The sequence below is a fragment of the Acomys minous genome (assembly GCF_964271855.1).
Source record: "Acomys minous genome assembly, chromosome: 6".
Lineage (NCBI taxonomy): Eukaryota > Metazoa > Chordata > Mammalia > Rodentia > Muridae > Acomys > Acomys minous.
This window is the reverse complement of record NC_140487.1, coordinates 109532-126988: the sequence shown is the minus strand read 5'-3', so window position 1 is coordinate 126988 and position 17457 is coordinate 109532. Positions and strand designations below refer to the sequence as shown.

General features: G+C 41.4%; 1 protein-coding gene across 3 annotated transcripts in view; it reads right to left on the bottom strand.

The window, feature by feature from the left end:
* Positions 1–2940: 2940 nt before the first annotated feature.
* Positions 2941–17457, bottom strand: part of TNPO3 (transportin 3) — a 73812-nt gene continuing 59295 nt past the window's right edge. For all 3 annotated transcript variants that reach the window (XM_084786781.1, XM_084786780.1, XM_084786782.1), the window contains 5 exons: positions 16112–16268; positions 15722–15889; positions 13602–13714; positions 5586–5683; positions 2941–4003 (listed from right to left, as the gene is read on the bottom strand). In XM_084786781.1, coding sequence (XP_084642907.1) covers positions 5623–5683; positions 13602–13714; positions 15722–15889; positions 16112–16268 — 499 coding nt within the window. In that variant the 3' untranslated portion in view covers positions 2941–4003; positions 5586–5622. The remainder of the gene's footprint in view (positions 4004–5585; positions 5684–13601; positions 13715–15721; positions 15890–16111; positions 16269–17457) is intronic.

Below are 17457 nucleotides of genomic sequence, written 5' to 3'. Positions count from 1 at the left end.
GGGAGGCCTTGCCTTCCTGTCAGTTAGGTCAGAATACCTGGCTGGCTTTGCTTTCAAGGAGGAAGCAGACCTAGACAAATGTGTAATTTTGAATGCGTGCTACTTAAAAAGTGTCCAAACCCTCCCAGAACAGTGAGAAAAAAATAACTGGTATTCTAGCCATACTTCAGGCCACAAAATTTTGAGATTTTTTTTTGGGGGGGGGGGGAGAGACCAGACTGGCCTTAAACGTGTATTAACGAAAGCTGTCTTTGAATTTCTGGTCCTCTATTCTTGCCTCTGTCTCCCAAATACTGGATTAATCCATTAGTCTAAGAGCTGGGGATGTAGCTCAGTGGTAGAGCCTATAACACACATTCAAAACGAAAAAGGTTTAGCTGGGTGTGGTGGCTCATATGTATAATTCCAGAACCAGGGAGGCTAAAACAGGAAAACTCAATGGTTCAAAGCCAGCCCGGAACAGTCAGCTACAAGAGTGAAACATATGCTAATATTAGGGTGTTATATGTAAACTGGTGGCTCATCAATGGAATCTGGAATAATTACCTAGCCTGAACAACTGTTTTATCTTTTGGGGACACGGTCTACTGCACTTCTGAATGTCCTTAAACTTGTTCCGTAGACTAGGCTGGCTTTGAATTCAATCCACCTGCCTCTCCGCCTCCAGTGATGGGATTAAAGGTGTACACCACCATGCTGGCTCATTTTCTGTTTTTACTATAGAGGACTTTAAACACTTGTGAAAATAGAAAAATATGGTATGAAAACCCTTGTATCAGTTTTAAAGATTATCAATTGAATTTAGTATCTTTCTCATTGTCACTCCCATCCAGGTTCCCTACTGTGGTTATTTAATAGTAGAAACAGCATTCCACATATACATATTCAGCATATATTTTCCTAAAAACATTTCCTCCCCAAGGGATGCATTAAGGACATGATTTACCACTGAATTGTTTTTAATCAAATATCCAGTTTATGGGGCTAGAGAGATGGCCATCAGTAAAGTGCTCAAGAGGACCCAACTTTGGGTCCCCTGACCCATTACAAAAAAGCAGCCAGGCTCACTAAGGTATGTTGTAATTGGGAGGCAGAACAAGGGAATTCCTGGAGCTCACTGTCCAGCCCATCAGTGAGGCCCAGGTTCTATGATACCCACCCCAAAGAATTAGGGAGACTATGTCCACCACTGGCCCCCACAGTGTACACACACATTCACATGTACACACATATACAGTAGTCACAATCTAATCCTCATAAATTCAAGGTAGCTAGAGAAACTTTATTCTCCAATAATGATCAAACAGCATTGTTCCTAGTTATATCTGTTGGATGACATATTTTGCATGTTGCTGGAGTCCAGAGGCTTGATTGGATTCAGGTTTTGATTTTGACTACTGATTAATGAGTATTTGAGTTTCCAACATTGGCTATTAAAATAACACAAGAGAAATAGTTCGGCCAGTAAACGTGCTTGCGGTCAAGCCTAGTGACCTGAGTTCAATCCCAGGAACCTACACGGTTCTGCTGACCTCCATGTTTACTGTGGTAACACATTCCCCACCTCACATCACAATAGATGCATGTAATAAAATAAATCCAACCAAAAGCTAGATTTAGACACACTTGTCTCTATGTTTGCTATGTACTGGTAAAAATGCCAAGGATATTTAGGGATGTCTTATCAATAAAGTATACTTTCAAATGTTACTTTTGTTAACATGACAGGTGAAAAATAGAGCCTCATCTCCATTCCCTATTACAAGTAAGGATGAGTTTTTCACATGGTTACATAGACTATGCAGATTTTTTTCTTAAAAAAAAAAAAAAGGAACTGGTGAGACAGTTGGGTAAGTAAAAGCACAACGTGCAAGTTTTGATCTCTGGAAACCATAGATAAGGTGGAAGGAGATAACATATCTGGCCCCCATACATACACAATAAATAAAAATACAGCTAAAACAAAAACACAAACAAAGGCAGGCAGATTTCTGAGAGAAAATTCCAGGACAGTCAGGGCTCTGTTACATAGAGAACTCCTATCTCAAAAAGCACCCCCCAAACCAACCCCACCCCACCCAGCCTGGAGATGTAAGTTCAGTTATAGAATGTGTGCTTTTCATATGAAGCTGTGAGTGCCTAACCCTGAGTCAATAAAAACAACCAGGTGCAGAGCACACACATTCCCAGCACTTTGTGAGGACAAGGCAAGTGAGACCCTGTCTTAAAATAGAAACCTTCACTCCCATCTCCCATTAACTCTTCATTTTCAAATTTATGGAAAAGTTGCTAAGATAATAACATCTTTGCACATCTCACACCATTTCTCCAACTAAAGAAACAATGTTATTACCAACTCTCTATTCTTACTTTGTTTGCATTTCTTTCTTCGGTTTTTCCAGATACGGTTTCTCTGTGTAGTCCGGGCTGTCTTGGAACACACTCTATAGACCAGGCTGACCCTGAACTCAAGAGATCCACCTGCCTATGCTGGGATTTCAGGCATGCACCACCACCATCTGGCTTGGATCTCATCATTTTTTAACTCTCCTTTACCCTTTGGTAAACCCAAGATACTGTATTTGGTTGTTAAACTTTTACCTCCTGGTCTGTGAGGTTTTGATATTAGTGGTTTTAAGTACAGAAGGCCACAGAAACAGCCTTTCTCTGGCCCCCATGATGTGTGCGTGTTTCTGCCTCACATGCAAATTCATACATGGCATAAATGTGCACATATCAGATACACAGCCCCAGTCTATCTGTGCATGTCTATATGTACATGAGCACACAGTTCATCCCCACTGAGTCTGCATGGAAGGTGAGATGCAGGAGGAGCTTCAGGGACACAGAACCAGCAGCTCCTTGGGCAGGTCCTTTGCACAGGGGGATTAGCCTGTCATTTCTGAGCAGTGAATAGTGAAAGAAAAAAAAAACCACTGGTAAAATTTTAAAAATTGGTTTTTATTTTTTATTTTTTCTGTCCTTTTTTTTTTGTTTTGTTTTTTGTTTTTTTGTTGTTGTTGTTTGGTGCTGTTGATTTATTCTTGAGATGGCTACACCACAGGACAGAACAGTGCCCTTGAAGGCAATTAATTTTCACACTTTTTAGCAAAAATACAGGTAGTCCTGTAAATACATTTCCTCCATACTCTCACACTCCTTTTTGTCCTCCCTCCCCCCCCATTTTATGTCTGGATGAATAACTCACTAAGAAAAAGAAAAACTTAATACACATTTGTGTCCTCTCTACCCACCCCAGTTTTGGCTTCTCTCCCCAAGGCTGATGACAACTGCACGTGAATTGGAGTGGACATAGCAACTCGATAGGGTCAAGTTGGGCTCCACATGAATAGCAACTTTGACCCTGACTAGTCCTGACTATCATCCCCGACCATGATAGGAAACAGAATGGGCTCCTTGTCTGGACATCTCTACAGGTGGAACAGCTGGGGTGTGGGTTTCTTCTAGTCACCTGTATTTAAAGGAAGAACAGAGAAGAGATGACCCTGACTCTTTAATTCCAATTGTAGCAATGTTACTCATATACATTCCCACACTTCCCCAAGGTAACGTGTCTGTCTCATAGAAAGTTCTCACTGTTATGGTTCTGCACTGCGTGCTGGTGTGTGTCTACTGTGTGTGTGCATCATCTGCTACCAGGTGCATGTTTCAGTTCTGGTTTCATCTCAGCTTTCCTTTTTTTTTTTTTCTTTTTCTTTTTAAAATTTCCTTAAATTATTTTTTCTTTTAGAAAGAAGTTCACCAGGAAACTAGTTCCCCTCCCATCACGCCGGAGAGGCTGCAGCCATCCTTAAAAAACCGCGCTGTTTCTCCCTCACATCCCAGACAGGGACTCCTTAGGATGCCACGGAAGGTTGAAGTCTCTTCCTGTCTGGCGGGATGCTCTGGTGGCAGTGAAGGCCCCTCTGCCACATGGAGGTTTCTGATTGAGGGGCACAGTCTGGGTTGTTTTCTTCTTGTCTTCTAATAAAAAAAGACATTCCTGACAAAAGAGAAGACAGCAGTGAGCAAGACCAGAGCCTTCGTTGTGCATTTGCTCAGGTACTTCACTGTGGATTCTGTTATACAACTCTGGTTAACAAACAAGCAAAAACAAAGTTTGGCTTTTTCCATCTTGCAATCATCCATCCCACCCCCCCTGCCCCCCCCCCCACCCCCCCGGTGACACACCTGCCTCTGCCTCCCAAGTGCTAGGATTAAAGGCATGCACCACCTGCCTGGCCCCCAACTTGCAATTTCAAGGTTCAACATACTAAATACTAAAATACTGCCTGTAGTATGTTTTCTGTGCTGAGCTGCAGACACTAGGGATGATGTAAAGAAAGGTTGGGAGGAAGCCAACAGAGTAGAGCTTTCCATGTGAAAGCATAAAAATACCTCCACTTTGGCCTGTTAAATGTTGAGCTTTCGTGTAAGATTCAATTTTGAAAAATGGCTTTGTTAGCCAGGTGTAGTGGCGCAGGTACGTGGGAGGCAGAGGCAGGTGGATTGCTGTGAGTTCGAGGCCAGCCTGGTCTACAAAGCGAGTCCAGGACAGCCAAGGCCACACAGAGAAAGCCTGTCTTGAAAAACCACAAAAAAAGAAAAAAAAATGGCTTTGTTTACTAACAATTATTTTAAAACCACTGGTTTAGACTACGAGAAGAGCACTGTACTACAGATGCGTCATCTATTACAATGGCTAAGTGTGAGGATTCTGGTACCAGAATGCCTACTCCTGAAATCTGGCTGCCCTAGTGTCTATCAACACACAAGGAATGGTGCCTGACACTTAGTAAGGCTCCGTGAGGACTAGCTGCGAATGTGTACAGCTGCCTACAAGCAACCTTTTGAAGCATCTTAATGTTAGCTCTCAGCCAGATGCAAAACCTCAGATGATGTTATTACTCATTAAAGAAACAACATTTAGAATAGTCCTGGGTGTGGTAGGACACTACTGAACATCACCTTGACCTATTAATGCATTCAATACAGAAACCACCAGTAAGTGCCACAGATTTTGAATATTGTCTATTGGGACAGTTTGTTTTCCTTAAGATGTCAAAGGGCAGACTTAGAAAATTGCCTTTCTTTACTTAGGCAACCTACCTTTACCACCACCCAGGTACTCCTCTCCTTAGCTGAGCTTTTTGCTTTGCTTCAGATCAGAAGGGACACACACAGAGAAAGCTGACCATCAGCCACAGGGACTTCTGCTTTCCTACACACCTCCCTGGCACTTCAGCCATAAAAGCAGAAAGAATAAGCTGCTCATACATTAATTCTGGCAAGGCCACCTTAGAAGACTGGTGCCAGGTCACTATTGTTCTCAGCAAAGTAGCAGAGGCTAAAAAGTACTGACTTGATTTTTGAAGCACATGTCAGGCTAGACATATTTATGAGAGAAGAAACTTCTCTGGTGCATTCTGCACCAGGTACCCTCTATGGAGTGGAAAATGGTGTCCAGATACACTGATGATCGGCCTGCGCTGGCCCAAGACAATTAAGGTCCTCCCTGCTTTGAGATATGGGTCTTAAACATATCCCTGAGAGCCCAGAAAGAACTAGAAGCATATATAACTCACCTGGATGACAGGCACAGTGCAGGAGTGTGAGCTTGAGCTATCGAAACAACCTGGTGAAGTCTCGCAACGCCCAGCAAACTTGCTTACATTCCTCAGCACTAGAAGATAAAAGATGGATGGGGTGGTCCATGACTGAAGACAAGAGCGCTAACATGCTGAGGGGTAAGCCTAATACTGAAGAGGGTTCCAACCACCAGAAATGATTTCCATCCACTCATGACTCAGGGATCTTCCCTGAACTCAGGGTAAAAATGGAGTACTATAAATGAAGATAATTATAAGTTTGGTTGTTCTTAACGAATGGGCTTTGGAGATGAACTGTTTAGGGCTGATTCCTAGCTCTTGTGTTCTTGGCAAGACACCAATCTTTGCCTTAGTCTCCTCACCTATTATCTACTTCATGTTACTCAGAGGATCAAATCCATTCATATATTATAAAACATTCATTACAAAACAGCAGCAAGCAAAATGGACTCGATAAATGTAAGTTTCTAAGACAATTCTTGACACAGGTTCCTGACAGAAGTAGACAGAACCTACACATCCTCAAAGGAAGATGGCCAGCAGGTTCTCATAAGACTCTGAGCATTTTAACTCTATGAGCTGTGCTTACTTAAGTCTATGTTTTCCCGATTCTCCTGCAAAGACAGATTCTGTTTACAAGGCTTTGTGCAGTAAACCAGAACTGTCAGTCATTGATTTTGTAGCTGAACAGGCTGCTCAGGATTCCCTGATGGGGCGGAGGAAAGAAGGACAGTGAGCAGAGCTCCATCCTCCGTGAATGCTGATGCCCAGGTGCTGTGGGAGTTATACTCATCTGATTCCAGTTTTTCAAAAGGTTTCCATTTTATGAAAGCCATCTAGAAGCCAGCGAAGGCAGGTTTCATTCTTCTAATTCTGCTAATTGAGCCTGGGCTAAGTGAAAGCAACCACTTGCTAACACACTTTCTTGAAGCCCTCTCCTGATTCAAGAAACTCAGGCACAGGGATATAGCTGAGAACTGAAACTTACAAGAGTGCTGCTTAAATACCAGAGAGGTAACTGTTAAGAGCCATCCTACAGAAAAGGTATCAAATGTCTATCTCTAAATTCCTTCACCAAGTATAAAGGCCCAAAGCAATGATAAAAGACCTTGATTCAGATTCTAGGAATTGACAACAACAGAGTATTTTGGAAAACTTCTAGTTTTTCTCCATCATAAACATGTAACGAGTCAACCATACCCTCCATCTGGCACATTGGGGGACTGAACCCGGGGCCTTGTGCCATGGTATGCAAGAACTCTACCATTGTTAAATCAGGACTTTTGCCGATTTAACAAGTGTTACTAAGAACGTCACATTTACCGGGCAGTGGTGGCACATGCCTGCAATCCCAGCACTCAGGAGGCAGAGGCAGGCGGATCTCTGTGAGTTCGATGCCAGCCTGGGCTACAAAGCTGTTCAAGACAGCCAGGGCCGTTACATAGAGAAACCCTATCCCAACAAACAAACAAACAAACAAGTTAAATTTTTTTCAGTCTATTTTCAAATAAACAACATATGCTAAGGAAGCAACCAAGTGTGTGCAAGTTCATGTCCCCAGTGTCAGTATGGAGTGCAAGTAGCCACCAGATGCTGCTATGTGTTATTACAAAGGACTAAGAGAGGATAGGCAGGTACCCAGAAAGGCTAGAGACTCAAGATTCATTTATTATCCTAATATCCTACATGTTGGAAACTGTACCCCTTTTCAACTGATCTTTCAATTAAACCTAGCTGGAGGAATACTTCCATCTCTAACTCCTCTTTTAAAGATTTATTTAATATATAATTATATATATATATATATCTGTCTGCATGTACACCTGCAGGCCAGAAGATGGCATCAGATCACATTATAGATGGTTGTGAGCCACCATGTGGTTGCTGGGAATGGAACTCAAGACCTCTGGAAGAGCAGGCAGTGCTCTTAACCTCTGAGCCATCTCTCCAGCCCCTCTAGCCCCTTTTTTGAGAGCAAGATAGTGTACTGAAATTAAAATATTGAGTATAATGGTGCATGCCCCTTAGTCCCAGCACCTGTGAGGCAGAGAGAGGAGGGTCTCTGTTCTAGGCTAACCTTCTCTATACAGTGAGTCCTAGGCCAGCCCCAGGTTATATAGGGAGACCCTGTCTCAAAAACAAACAAACAAACAAATCCAAAACAAAACAAAACAAAAAACCCCAAACCAAACCAAGCAAGCAAGAAAACAAGCAAGGTTCAAACACAAGAGAACTGTGGCCTGGCCAAGTGGCAAAATAAGTGCTATGGTTTGAATAAGGATGGTCCCCGTAGGCTCAAGTATTTGAATGCTTAGTCACCAGGGACTGGCACTATTTGAAAGGATTAGAAAGATTAAGCAGAGTGACCTTGTTAGAGGAAATGTGTCACTGGGGGTGGTCTTTGAGGTTTCAAAAGCCCACACCAAGTCGAGTTTCTCTCTGCTTATGGATTAGGATGTAGAACTCTCAGCTAATTCTCTAGCTGTCTATTTACAATCTGCCATTATCGCCCACCATGATGATAATGAACTAAGTGTAAGTAAGCCCACAATTAAATTCCTTCTTTTATAAGAATTGTCTTGGTCATGGTGTCTCTTCACAGAAACATAATAGTGACTGAGTTAGACGTTCGTACCAGGGAGTGGGGTATTAATGTGCTAGGTGTGACCTTTGTTGGAAGAAGACAGAAGACTTTGGACAAAAAAATTGGTTGGATACTTTAAGCATAGTAGGAGCATTGAAGACAGTGATGTTGAGAGCAATACAGATTATGATGGCTTGGCTCAAGAAGTTTTGGAGAAGAAGAATATTAGTAAGTATCCTAGACACCACTCTTTTTTTCTGACCTTGTTAAAAAAAAAAAAAAAGCATGCCTGAAGCTAAGTTAAGGAGTTTTGGATTATCAGCATTGGCAAAGAAGATTTCAAGACAGCCTAATATTGACTTTGTCATGTGGTTATTAGTGGCCAGTCTTATCTAGATATCTAATGAAAAGGACCAAGCTGAGCAAGGGAAAATACAAAAGGTAAATTTGAGGAGAAAAGGAGTGCCAGGAAATGTAATAGAGCTAAGCCCAGTGCTCAGGGAGATAAAAACTTTAAAGAAAAATCTGAAGCTAAATGAAATAAAATACCCTACTCAGCTAAGCTTCCAATTTAGGGAAAGAACTAAAGAAAAGCTTTAGCAGGGAAGGAAATTATCAACAGAAATCTGATACACATTTAGTGAACTCCCCCCAAATCCCCCCAAAGCAACAGAACTTGGTTGTTTCAACCACATGCTTTTGGCTTTAAAGTCAAGGATACAAAATGAGGTTGTGGAATCTCCCTCCTCAGTTAAGGAAAGCCACTGAGCCCAGGTGTGTGTTATGGGTGTCCCTGCATGGAAGCCCATAGAGGCCACTGCATGAAGCAGTGCAGATGAAGCCTGGGTTGTGTTGGAGACCCCAAGATGTTGGAGATGTCAAACTTGTGTGATACCTGCCAAGGAAAGCTGCTAACAGGGAGTGGAACCAGCCCAAGAGAAAGAAGTGTGTTACAGGCAACAAAGTTGAAAGGAGTTGGAGATCTGAAGAGTGCTCTGACATCAGACATGGAGATGCAGAATTTGGAGTCTGCCCTACTGGGCTTTTAGGTCTCACTTGGCCCCAGTAATTCCCCACTTTGTCTCTTTTCTTCCATCTTGGAATAGTAATATATATTCTGCACCACTGTTTGTTGGAAGTTTGTGATCTGCTTTTTCATTTTGACTTTACGAGGGGTTACAGTTAAAAGACTGCCATGAGTCTCAGAATAAATTTTGGACTTGTAAGCAGTCTTGAGACTGTGAAGGAGTATGAGGACTTTTGAAGTTGGACTGGATGCATTTTTGCATTATGATATGGTTATAGGCCCATGAGGGCTCAAAATGATAATGAACCAACACACTGAAACTGTTAAGCAAGACCAAAATTAAATGCTTTCCTTTATATGAGTTTCATTGGTCATGGTGTCTCTTCATAGCAACAGAACATTGACTAAGACAGTAAGGATGGCCTAGTCTCCAATCAGCTTCATTTCTGTCTCCAAGTTGGAATAGCTCTAATTTTGAACCTAAATGTCTTTGGTGAGTAAGCCCAGAAAAAGGATCAAAAAGCTCAATGAAAAGATACAATGAAAACAAAACCCAAATAAAATCCAAAGTTATAAAAAGTTCCTTAAATGCTAGCATTACTTTTTTACCTCTGTTCTTAAAGCACTGACTAGTTTCTAGTCTCTGATTTTATTTTCTAACTTCTATTACTTTTCTTGGTTCCATTTTCTATATTCTAGTCCCATAATTCCAAGTCTTCTCCCAAATATGTTTATGGTCACTCTTCCTCAATTCATAATCCTAGGCACATGCTAGATATTTAACCCTTTTATCTGGTGTCTTGGCAGATAATGACAACCTGACCATCTGTGTTCATCACCTTTTAGCTTTAAGGATGTCGTGCATGGTAAGATAGCATGGTAGGTAGTCAAGCCAAGATGGAGAAGTTGCAAAAAATGGAAGGATTTCTTTTAGTCTTTTAGTCTTTTCTTTTAGTCTTGATCAATTTGAGCTAGCAATGGCTTATCGTGTTTTTTGGAGAAAAAAATATATTCTAGGTTGATAAAGCTCAGCTTTCTTTAAGTTGGCCAAATAAGAAAGTGGGGGAATTAATTACTAACACCATTTAAAAAGCAGGCTGGGACTTGCTACAATGAAGCTGAACCAGTTCACCCTCCCTGCTAGGGTGGCAAACAAAACCACATGTTGAGGCAAGAGTTAGAGGACCTTAAAACCAAAAGGGAGACTGAGTCATGCACAGGTTCAAGGGCAACACATACTAGAGAATTACTAAGAGAAGGTGAGCAATCTCAACCCCCTTTTTAGCTCTATACTGCCTCTTACATTTACTCACCCCCTCACCCCCAATCTGCCACAGCCTGTTCTGGGAGCTGCAGAACTTGTTTGGCAATGAAGGTCAAGGCTACTTGGTTCAGTTCCCCTCTCACTGGGCAAGAATCAAGGCCGTGGTTATTCACAATATTGCTTTATTCAGGCTCTTTCCCTTGCCCCTTTCTTGAATTAGAATAAGGTCTGTGACCTTGATTTCAATCATATTCATTATTCTATTCATTATATATTAGCCCCATCAAGAGCATCTGAGCTTGTGGAGACGTATTCCAGAGTGCGTGGGTGGCTGCTGTAAAGCTGACAAGAGACATGCCAGAGCTAGTTTTGCAAATAGGCAATGACATTTTGGCAGCTTTTTTTCCAAACAAAAAGGAGTTAAACTTCACGGATCATCTATTACGTGTGGGAGCTTTGGGATTCCATTTGGCATCTCTTAATAGCCTTTTAAGGTAGTACAGTAACTCTATTTGCAAATGGATTAACCAAAGTTAAAAGTAACAGCATAATGGCAAGATTCAAACCAACAGCCTTGGAGGATTCCCTTAGAATTCCATTTGCTTCAAGGAAATTAGAGGCAACAGATCATGGTTTCTTTTGACCAGCAAGATGGAACAAAGAGAAACAGAAGCAGTGAGAAGCAACTTTCACCTGAGTCCCCATGCTGGAAAGAATCACAATGAAACGCAATCAAATCATTTCATAAGGTCACTCCAGTTCATATATTCTTACCTGGTACAGGCCTGCTAACATACTAATTTTCAGCCATGCATGTCAGTTGATACAAAATTAAAATATCAGTCAGTTTTAGGGCATGACCTTCAGCCACTTAGTAAGCCACAAAATAACAACATATTCCTTCTCTCCTTTTTCAATTTTTAGTTAAAGGCAAAATTTCACATTTTAGTACAGCTGACCTGAAACTAACTATATAGCCTAGATTGGCCTTGATCTTACAAAAGATCCTCCTGCCTAAGCACCCTCACAGCCTTTTAAGACAGAGTCTTGTGTAGCTTAGGTTGATCCCGAGCTCCCTATGTGCTGAGGGTACCTTAAATACACCTTTGTATTTCCACCTTCCCAGGGCTAGAATTACAGACATAAGCCACCACTTACAGGGTTATCAATAACATCCAAAGAAGTCTACTGATTAAGTGCAAAAACCACATTATTACAGGGGGAAAAAAAAAGCAAGAAAGATTTCTACAATTCATATGAATCTCAAGGAACTCCACATACTCAAAACAGGCTTGAAAAAGGACAAGGAGGCTGGAGAGATGGCTCAGAGGTTAGGAGCGCCACCTGCTCTTCCAAAGGTCTTGAGTTCAATTCCCAGCAACCACATGGTGGCTCACAACCATCTATAATGTGATCTGATGCCCTCTTCTAGTGTGCAGGTGTACACGGAGGCAGAACACTGCATAATAAATTAATAAATAAATCTTAAAAAAAAAAAAAAAAAGACAACAAAATCGGAGGTCTCACAATTCCTGATTTTGAAATTTATGATATCGCCACAGTAATCAAAGTAGCTTAATGCTGGCTGGCATAAGCCAGATATATGGATCAGTGAAACAGAGACTCCAGAAGCAAATCTTCACGTGTACGATCACATATTTCCTAAGAAAGGAACAGCCATATGTATAATGTTGTAGAGAAAAATCGAAGTTACTTGCAAAAGAAAAACATTCCCTAACATATAAAATAAATAAACTAAATGGAGGGAGGGAGAGAGAGAGGAAAGATAGATCTAATATTATAATTCTTCACTGAAAACCTAGGAAAAAAAACTTTTATGATGCTGGATCCAGCAATTCTTCAGTAGGATAAAAACACAAGAAATAAAAAGAAAAATGTATAAATTGAACTACATTAAAATTATAACTTTAAGGGGCTGGAGAGATGGCTCAGAGATTGAGCACTGACTGTTTTTCCAGAGGTCCTGAGTTCAAATCCCAACAACTACATGGTGGCTCACAATCATCTATAATGTGATCTGATGCCCTTTTCTGGCCTGCAGGTAAACATGCAGACAGAGCACTGTATACATAATAGATAAATAAATCTTAAAAAAAAAAAAACTTAGCTGGGTGTGGCACACATGCCTTTAATCCTAGCACTCAGGAGGCAGAGGCAGGTGGATCTCTGTGAGTTCGATGCCAGCCTGGTCTACAAAGCTAGTCCACGGCAGCCAAGGCTACTCAGAGAAACCCTGTCTCGAAAAAAGAAAACAAAACAAGACAAAAAGAGCAAAAAAGAAAAGCTCAGTGACAGAATGCTTACAAAGCACATGTACTACCCTAAGTTTCACCCCTAGCACTGCAAAAATTAAGACTAGAACAGCATGTCTTACCTGAACATCAAAGGGCACAATCAGAAGAGTTAATGGGGATGGGAGAATAGATCTATAAACCATGTACCTAATGGGTGTCTGTGTGTTGCTTGGAGTTGGTTCTTTCTCTACTATGTAGGTCCTGGGGATTGAAGTCAGGTTACTGGGCCCAGAAGTAAACCATTTTTATTGTTTGTTCTTTTGAGAGAGGATCTCATTATGTATCACTGGCTGGCCTGGAATTTGCTATGTAGAACAGAGTAGCTTCAAACTCACAGAGATCCTCCTGTTTCTGACTTGTGAGTGCTGGGATTAAAGGTCATGTTTTAGGACCTATGTGTAACAATAACATCCATATTTATAGCAATGTTATTTATACCAGGATGATTCCTGGTAGACAAGAAGAGAAGCAACCTTAAATGTGGACTAACAGAAAATAAACACTCATAATGTTAACGTTAATGTCAACTTGGCAGGCTCTAGAATCACCTGAGCAAATCTCAAGGCATGTGTGGAGGAGTTCCTCACCCCTACATATTAAATATTATGAGAACTAAGAACATGAACAGCAAAGATATATTTCCTCAGGGTTAGTTAGTTAAGTGACGAACATAACAAACAGCATGGTGACGCTGCCACCCACTGACTTTCTATGTCAACTGGTGGAATGCAAATCTAAGTAGATACATTTTCTACATAACCCAGGCACTATCGTCCTTTCACAAGGCCCCAGTATCACTCACCTAGTGACTTGCTTGTGGAAATCTGTAAGTTGTTTATGTGTCACTGTAACAGCTCCCACTGTTGTCTCCTTTGGCAAACCTTTCAAGGAATTCTCTAGCCACCGACAGAAAGTCTGTATAGAAAAATTGGATAAGAGTTTAAAAAGAAGGTAAGATTACTTACCTGGCACCCTACAGATAGTACCCAACTCCAATGAGTTTCCTTTACTTGGACCAAATAAGATTTGCAAAGCACTATCTTAGGCCTTCAAACACTCTGGGTTGATGAACTCTGCAAGTGCAGGTATAGCTTCTCTTCAAAGAGGCAGAGGTCAGCTGTTCCTTGCAAGTGAAGTCTCTTCTGGATGAGACTTTTGGTCTGCTCCTACCATTAACATATTATTTTTTAAAAAAATCACTGGGTGCCAGAAACTCTTGAGCTTAAAGACCAAAAGCAATTCAAATTAAACATCTGGATAACAGAAAGAGCAAGAACAAAATATTCAGTAAAAAAGGTGCTGTTAGCATGTGCCTGCAGTCTAACTTTGAGAAGACAGTAAGAAGCTCAGAAAAGATCAAATCAAATTATGAAGAAATGAAAGAACACTTGTGGATGTTACAGATAAGCAAGCTATAATTGGAAATATTGATAATGAGTGTCCCACAATGTGTGGCTTACATTTTTGTTTTACTGTCTGTATATGTATATGTATATATGTATGTATAGGTAGCATTTTACCTACATGCATGTCTTTGTACCACATGAGCGTAGTACCCTTGGAGGCCAGAAGAGGGTGTCACATGCTCTGGAACTGAAACTACAGACAAGCTACCATGTGTGTACTGAGAATCAAACCCAGGCCCTTTCGAAGAATAGCCAGTGCTCCTAACCGCTGAGCCATCTCTCCAGCCCACAATGTTTGGCTTAAATAGCAAGGCCAAGCCAGGCATGCCATTAATCCCAGCACTTGGGAGGTGGATGGCAGGAGAACTGAGAATTTCTGGCCAGCTCAGGTTACATAGGGAATTCCAGACTGGCCTAGAGCCTATCTTAAGAAAAATAAAAAATAAACATCAACAAGACAAACACAGACACATACCCGCTTTCTACACTCACTCACACTGCCTCTCTGTTTTCGTTTCTGTGACGTGGCCTGAACATAAACTCTTGGGTGTCCTGAAATTCACTATGTAACTGGGCTTGCCTCAAACCTGTAGTGATCCTCCTGCTTTGCTGAGATTAGCTGGGATTACAAGTATGTACCATTATGTATCTGTATTTTTCATTTAATTTAATTTTTTTTGTTTTTGAAACAGGATTTTGCTGAGCAGCCCCGGTTGGCCTGGATCTCAGAAATATGCCTGCTTCTGCCTCCTGAGTGCTGGGATTAAAGGAGCATGCCACTATCATTTGGCTGTTCCTTTTTTTGTTTTGTTTTGCTTTTCAAGACAAGGTTTCTCTATGTTATCTTGGCTGTCCTGGACTTGCTTTGTAGGCCAGGCTGGCATCAAATTTACAATCATCTACCTGCCTCTGTAATGGAGCTGATAGAAAAATAAGGAATTTAGAATTCAGCTGATGATATGTTTTTCCTTTATAAGCCTCCATAATGGTATCCTTGGCTTAAACTGACCTCCTATTCTAGGTATCTATATGTAATTTTTGCTACTAGTATGAGTTGTGATAATTAGGAATTGCTAAAGCTACACAGCTAACTAAATTTGACTTGCATTTAAAAAGTTCCTTTAAACAATTATTACATTGGGGCTGGAGAGATGGCTCAGAGGTTAAGAGCACTGACTGCTCTTCCAGAGGTCTTGAGTTCAATTCCCAACAACTACATGGTAGCTCCCAACCATCTATAATGTAATCTGATGCCCTCTTCTGGCCTGCAGGTTTGTACGTGCAGGCAGAGCAGTGTATACATAATAATAAAGAAAACTTAAACAAACAAACAAAAAAGCAAAAAACAATTATTATATTGGCAGTGATCACACAAAATCACTTTATTAACACATACACCTTTTATACATATACTGTCATTTCTTGGTTCCAAGAACAAACACAGTATAGCTGGTTCAAACTTAGGGCCAGTTACATGGACCCACAGCTTATTAGGTACCTTATGAAAGAACCTTACCGGTCTGTCAACCTGCATGATCTCCCAGAGCACTTCAGCCACATCTGGTAAGGTATAAGGGGGGAGACAAAAGCAGCATGTGTGGAGCAACTGGCTTACAAGCTGCTGTCCAAGTTGGTTCATCACCTGTCCAATCAGTTCCTTCCGCAATTCAAAATCTTCTTCATGCTATAAGAAAACACAAACATGCATGTAGGAGCGATGATCACTTTTGTACAGCCTACAGCACCTAACACAGAAACCTCAGATCTAGAAGTTAGTAGCCTGATCACCAGTTAGTAGCCTGATCACCAGTGACTGAGCCCTTATGGTATAGGTTATCTACAACATCAAGAACACAAACAAGAAAGAGAAAAAGTCATAAAGTAGGAAAAGTATGTTTATACTCACATCATTTGCTACTCCTGTGCGGATGAGGTCTCGCAGGAACCTCATGACACTACAGTTGGCGTCTCGGTGGTCCAAGGTGGTGGATGCAATGGCCCACTGTAAGATCGGGATGACTACTTGGCTCCTCAGCAGGGTGACAGGGCTACGCTGAATATATCTAGTATGTGAGGAAAAGTTAGGTATTAACAACAAGATTAGACTACAAACGCAGCCAAAATAAAGGACAAAAACTGGCTGCCAGGGATTATAGGGATGGAGGGCTAAAACAGAGCATGGAAGACTTAATATTATAATGGTAACTAGTCATTGGACCCTTCTCAAAACAAACATGAATGCACAAGGGGATTTAGCTCAGTGGTAGAGCACTTGTCTAGCAAGCACAAGGCCCTGGGTTCGGTCCTCAGCTCTAGGGGGGAGGGGTGGAGTAAATCCTAATGTCCTCTCTAGACTTTGGTTTTAATACATAAATGTGAGAGAACTAATTTTAGTAAATGTACCACGCTGGAGGAGAATCTTGATAAAAGAGGAAGTCTGTGTACACACACATGTGCAGGGAAAACAAAAGTAACAAGGAAAGCATACTTTTCACTCACCCCCCCCCCCAAGACAGAGTTTCTCTGTGCAGCTCTGGCTGTCCTGGACTCACTCTGTAGACTAGGCTAGCCTCGAATAGAGAACTGCCTGCTTCTGCCTCCCAAGTGCTGGGATTAGGGATTAAAGGGTATTTATTAGCTTGATTAGGTTAAGTGAGGTGAGAAGACCCACTCACAGTGGGTGGCACCATTCTTTGGGTTGGGATCTTGGGCTGCATAAAAAGAAGAAAAAGTCAGCTGAGCACAAGCATGCACTGCTTTCTGCTATTTGATGAGGATGCAATGAGACCAGCTGCTTCAAGTTCCTACTGCTATAATTTCCCCATGACAAACTATAACATCAAACTGTAAGCAAAAATAAACCCTTCTTCCTTAAGCTGTTTGTCAGGGGAGAAGTTACTGAGGCAGTGAGAGCAAACTGGGCATGGTGGTGCAAATATTTAATTCCAGCAGGCAAATCCTGGCCAGCCTGGTCTACAGAGTGAGCTTTCAGGCCAGTCAGGGACACACAGGGAGATCTTGTCTTTAAACAAGTAAAACAACAACAAGCTCGGGAATCACTGGTTCTAAGATATGATTATATATGAAGGATGCTCAGCTTTTTCAAGTAGTTAGAGTAAAGTGAAATAATGAGAGCACCTTGGGACAGTAACACTACTGGGAATTATCTGGGCGTGTTGCTAGTTTTATGTCAACTGGATACAAGCTACATCATCAGAGGAGGGAGTCTCAACTGAGAAAATAACTCAGTAA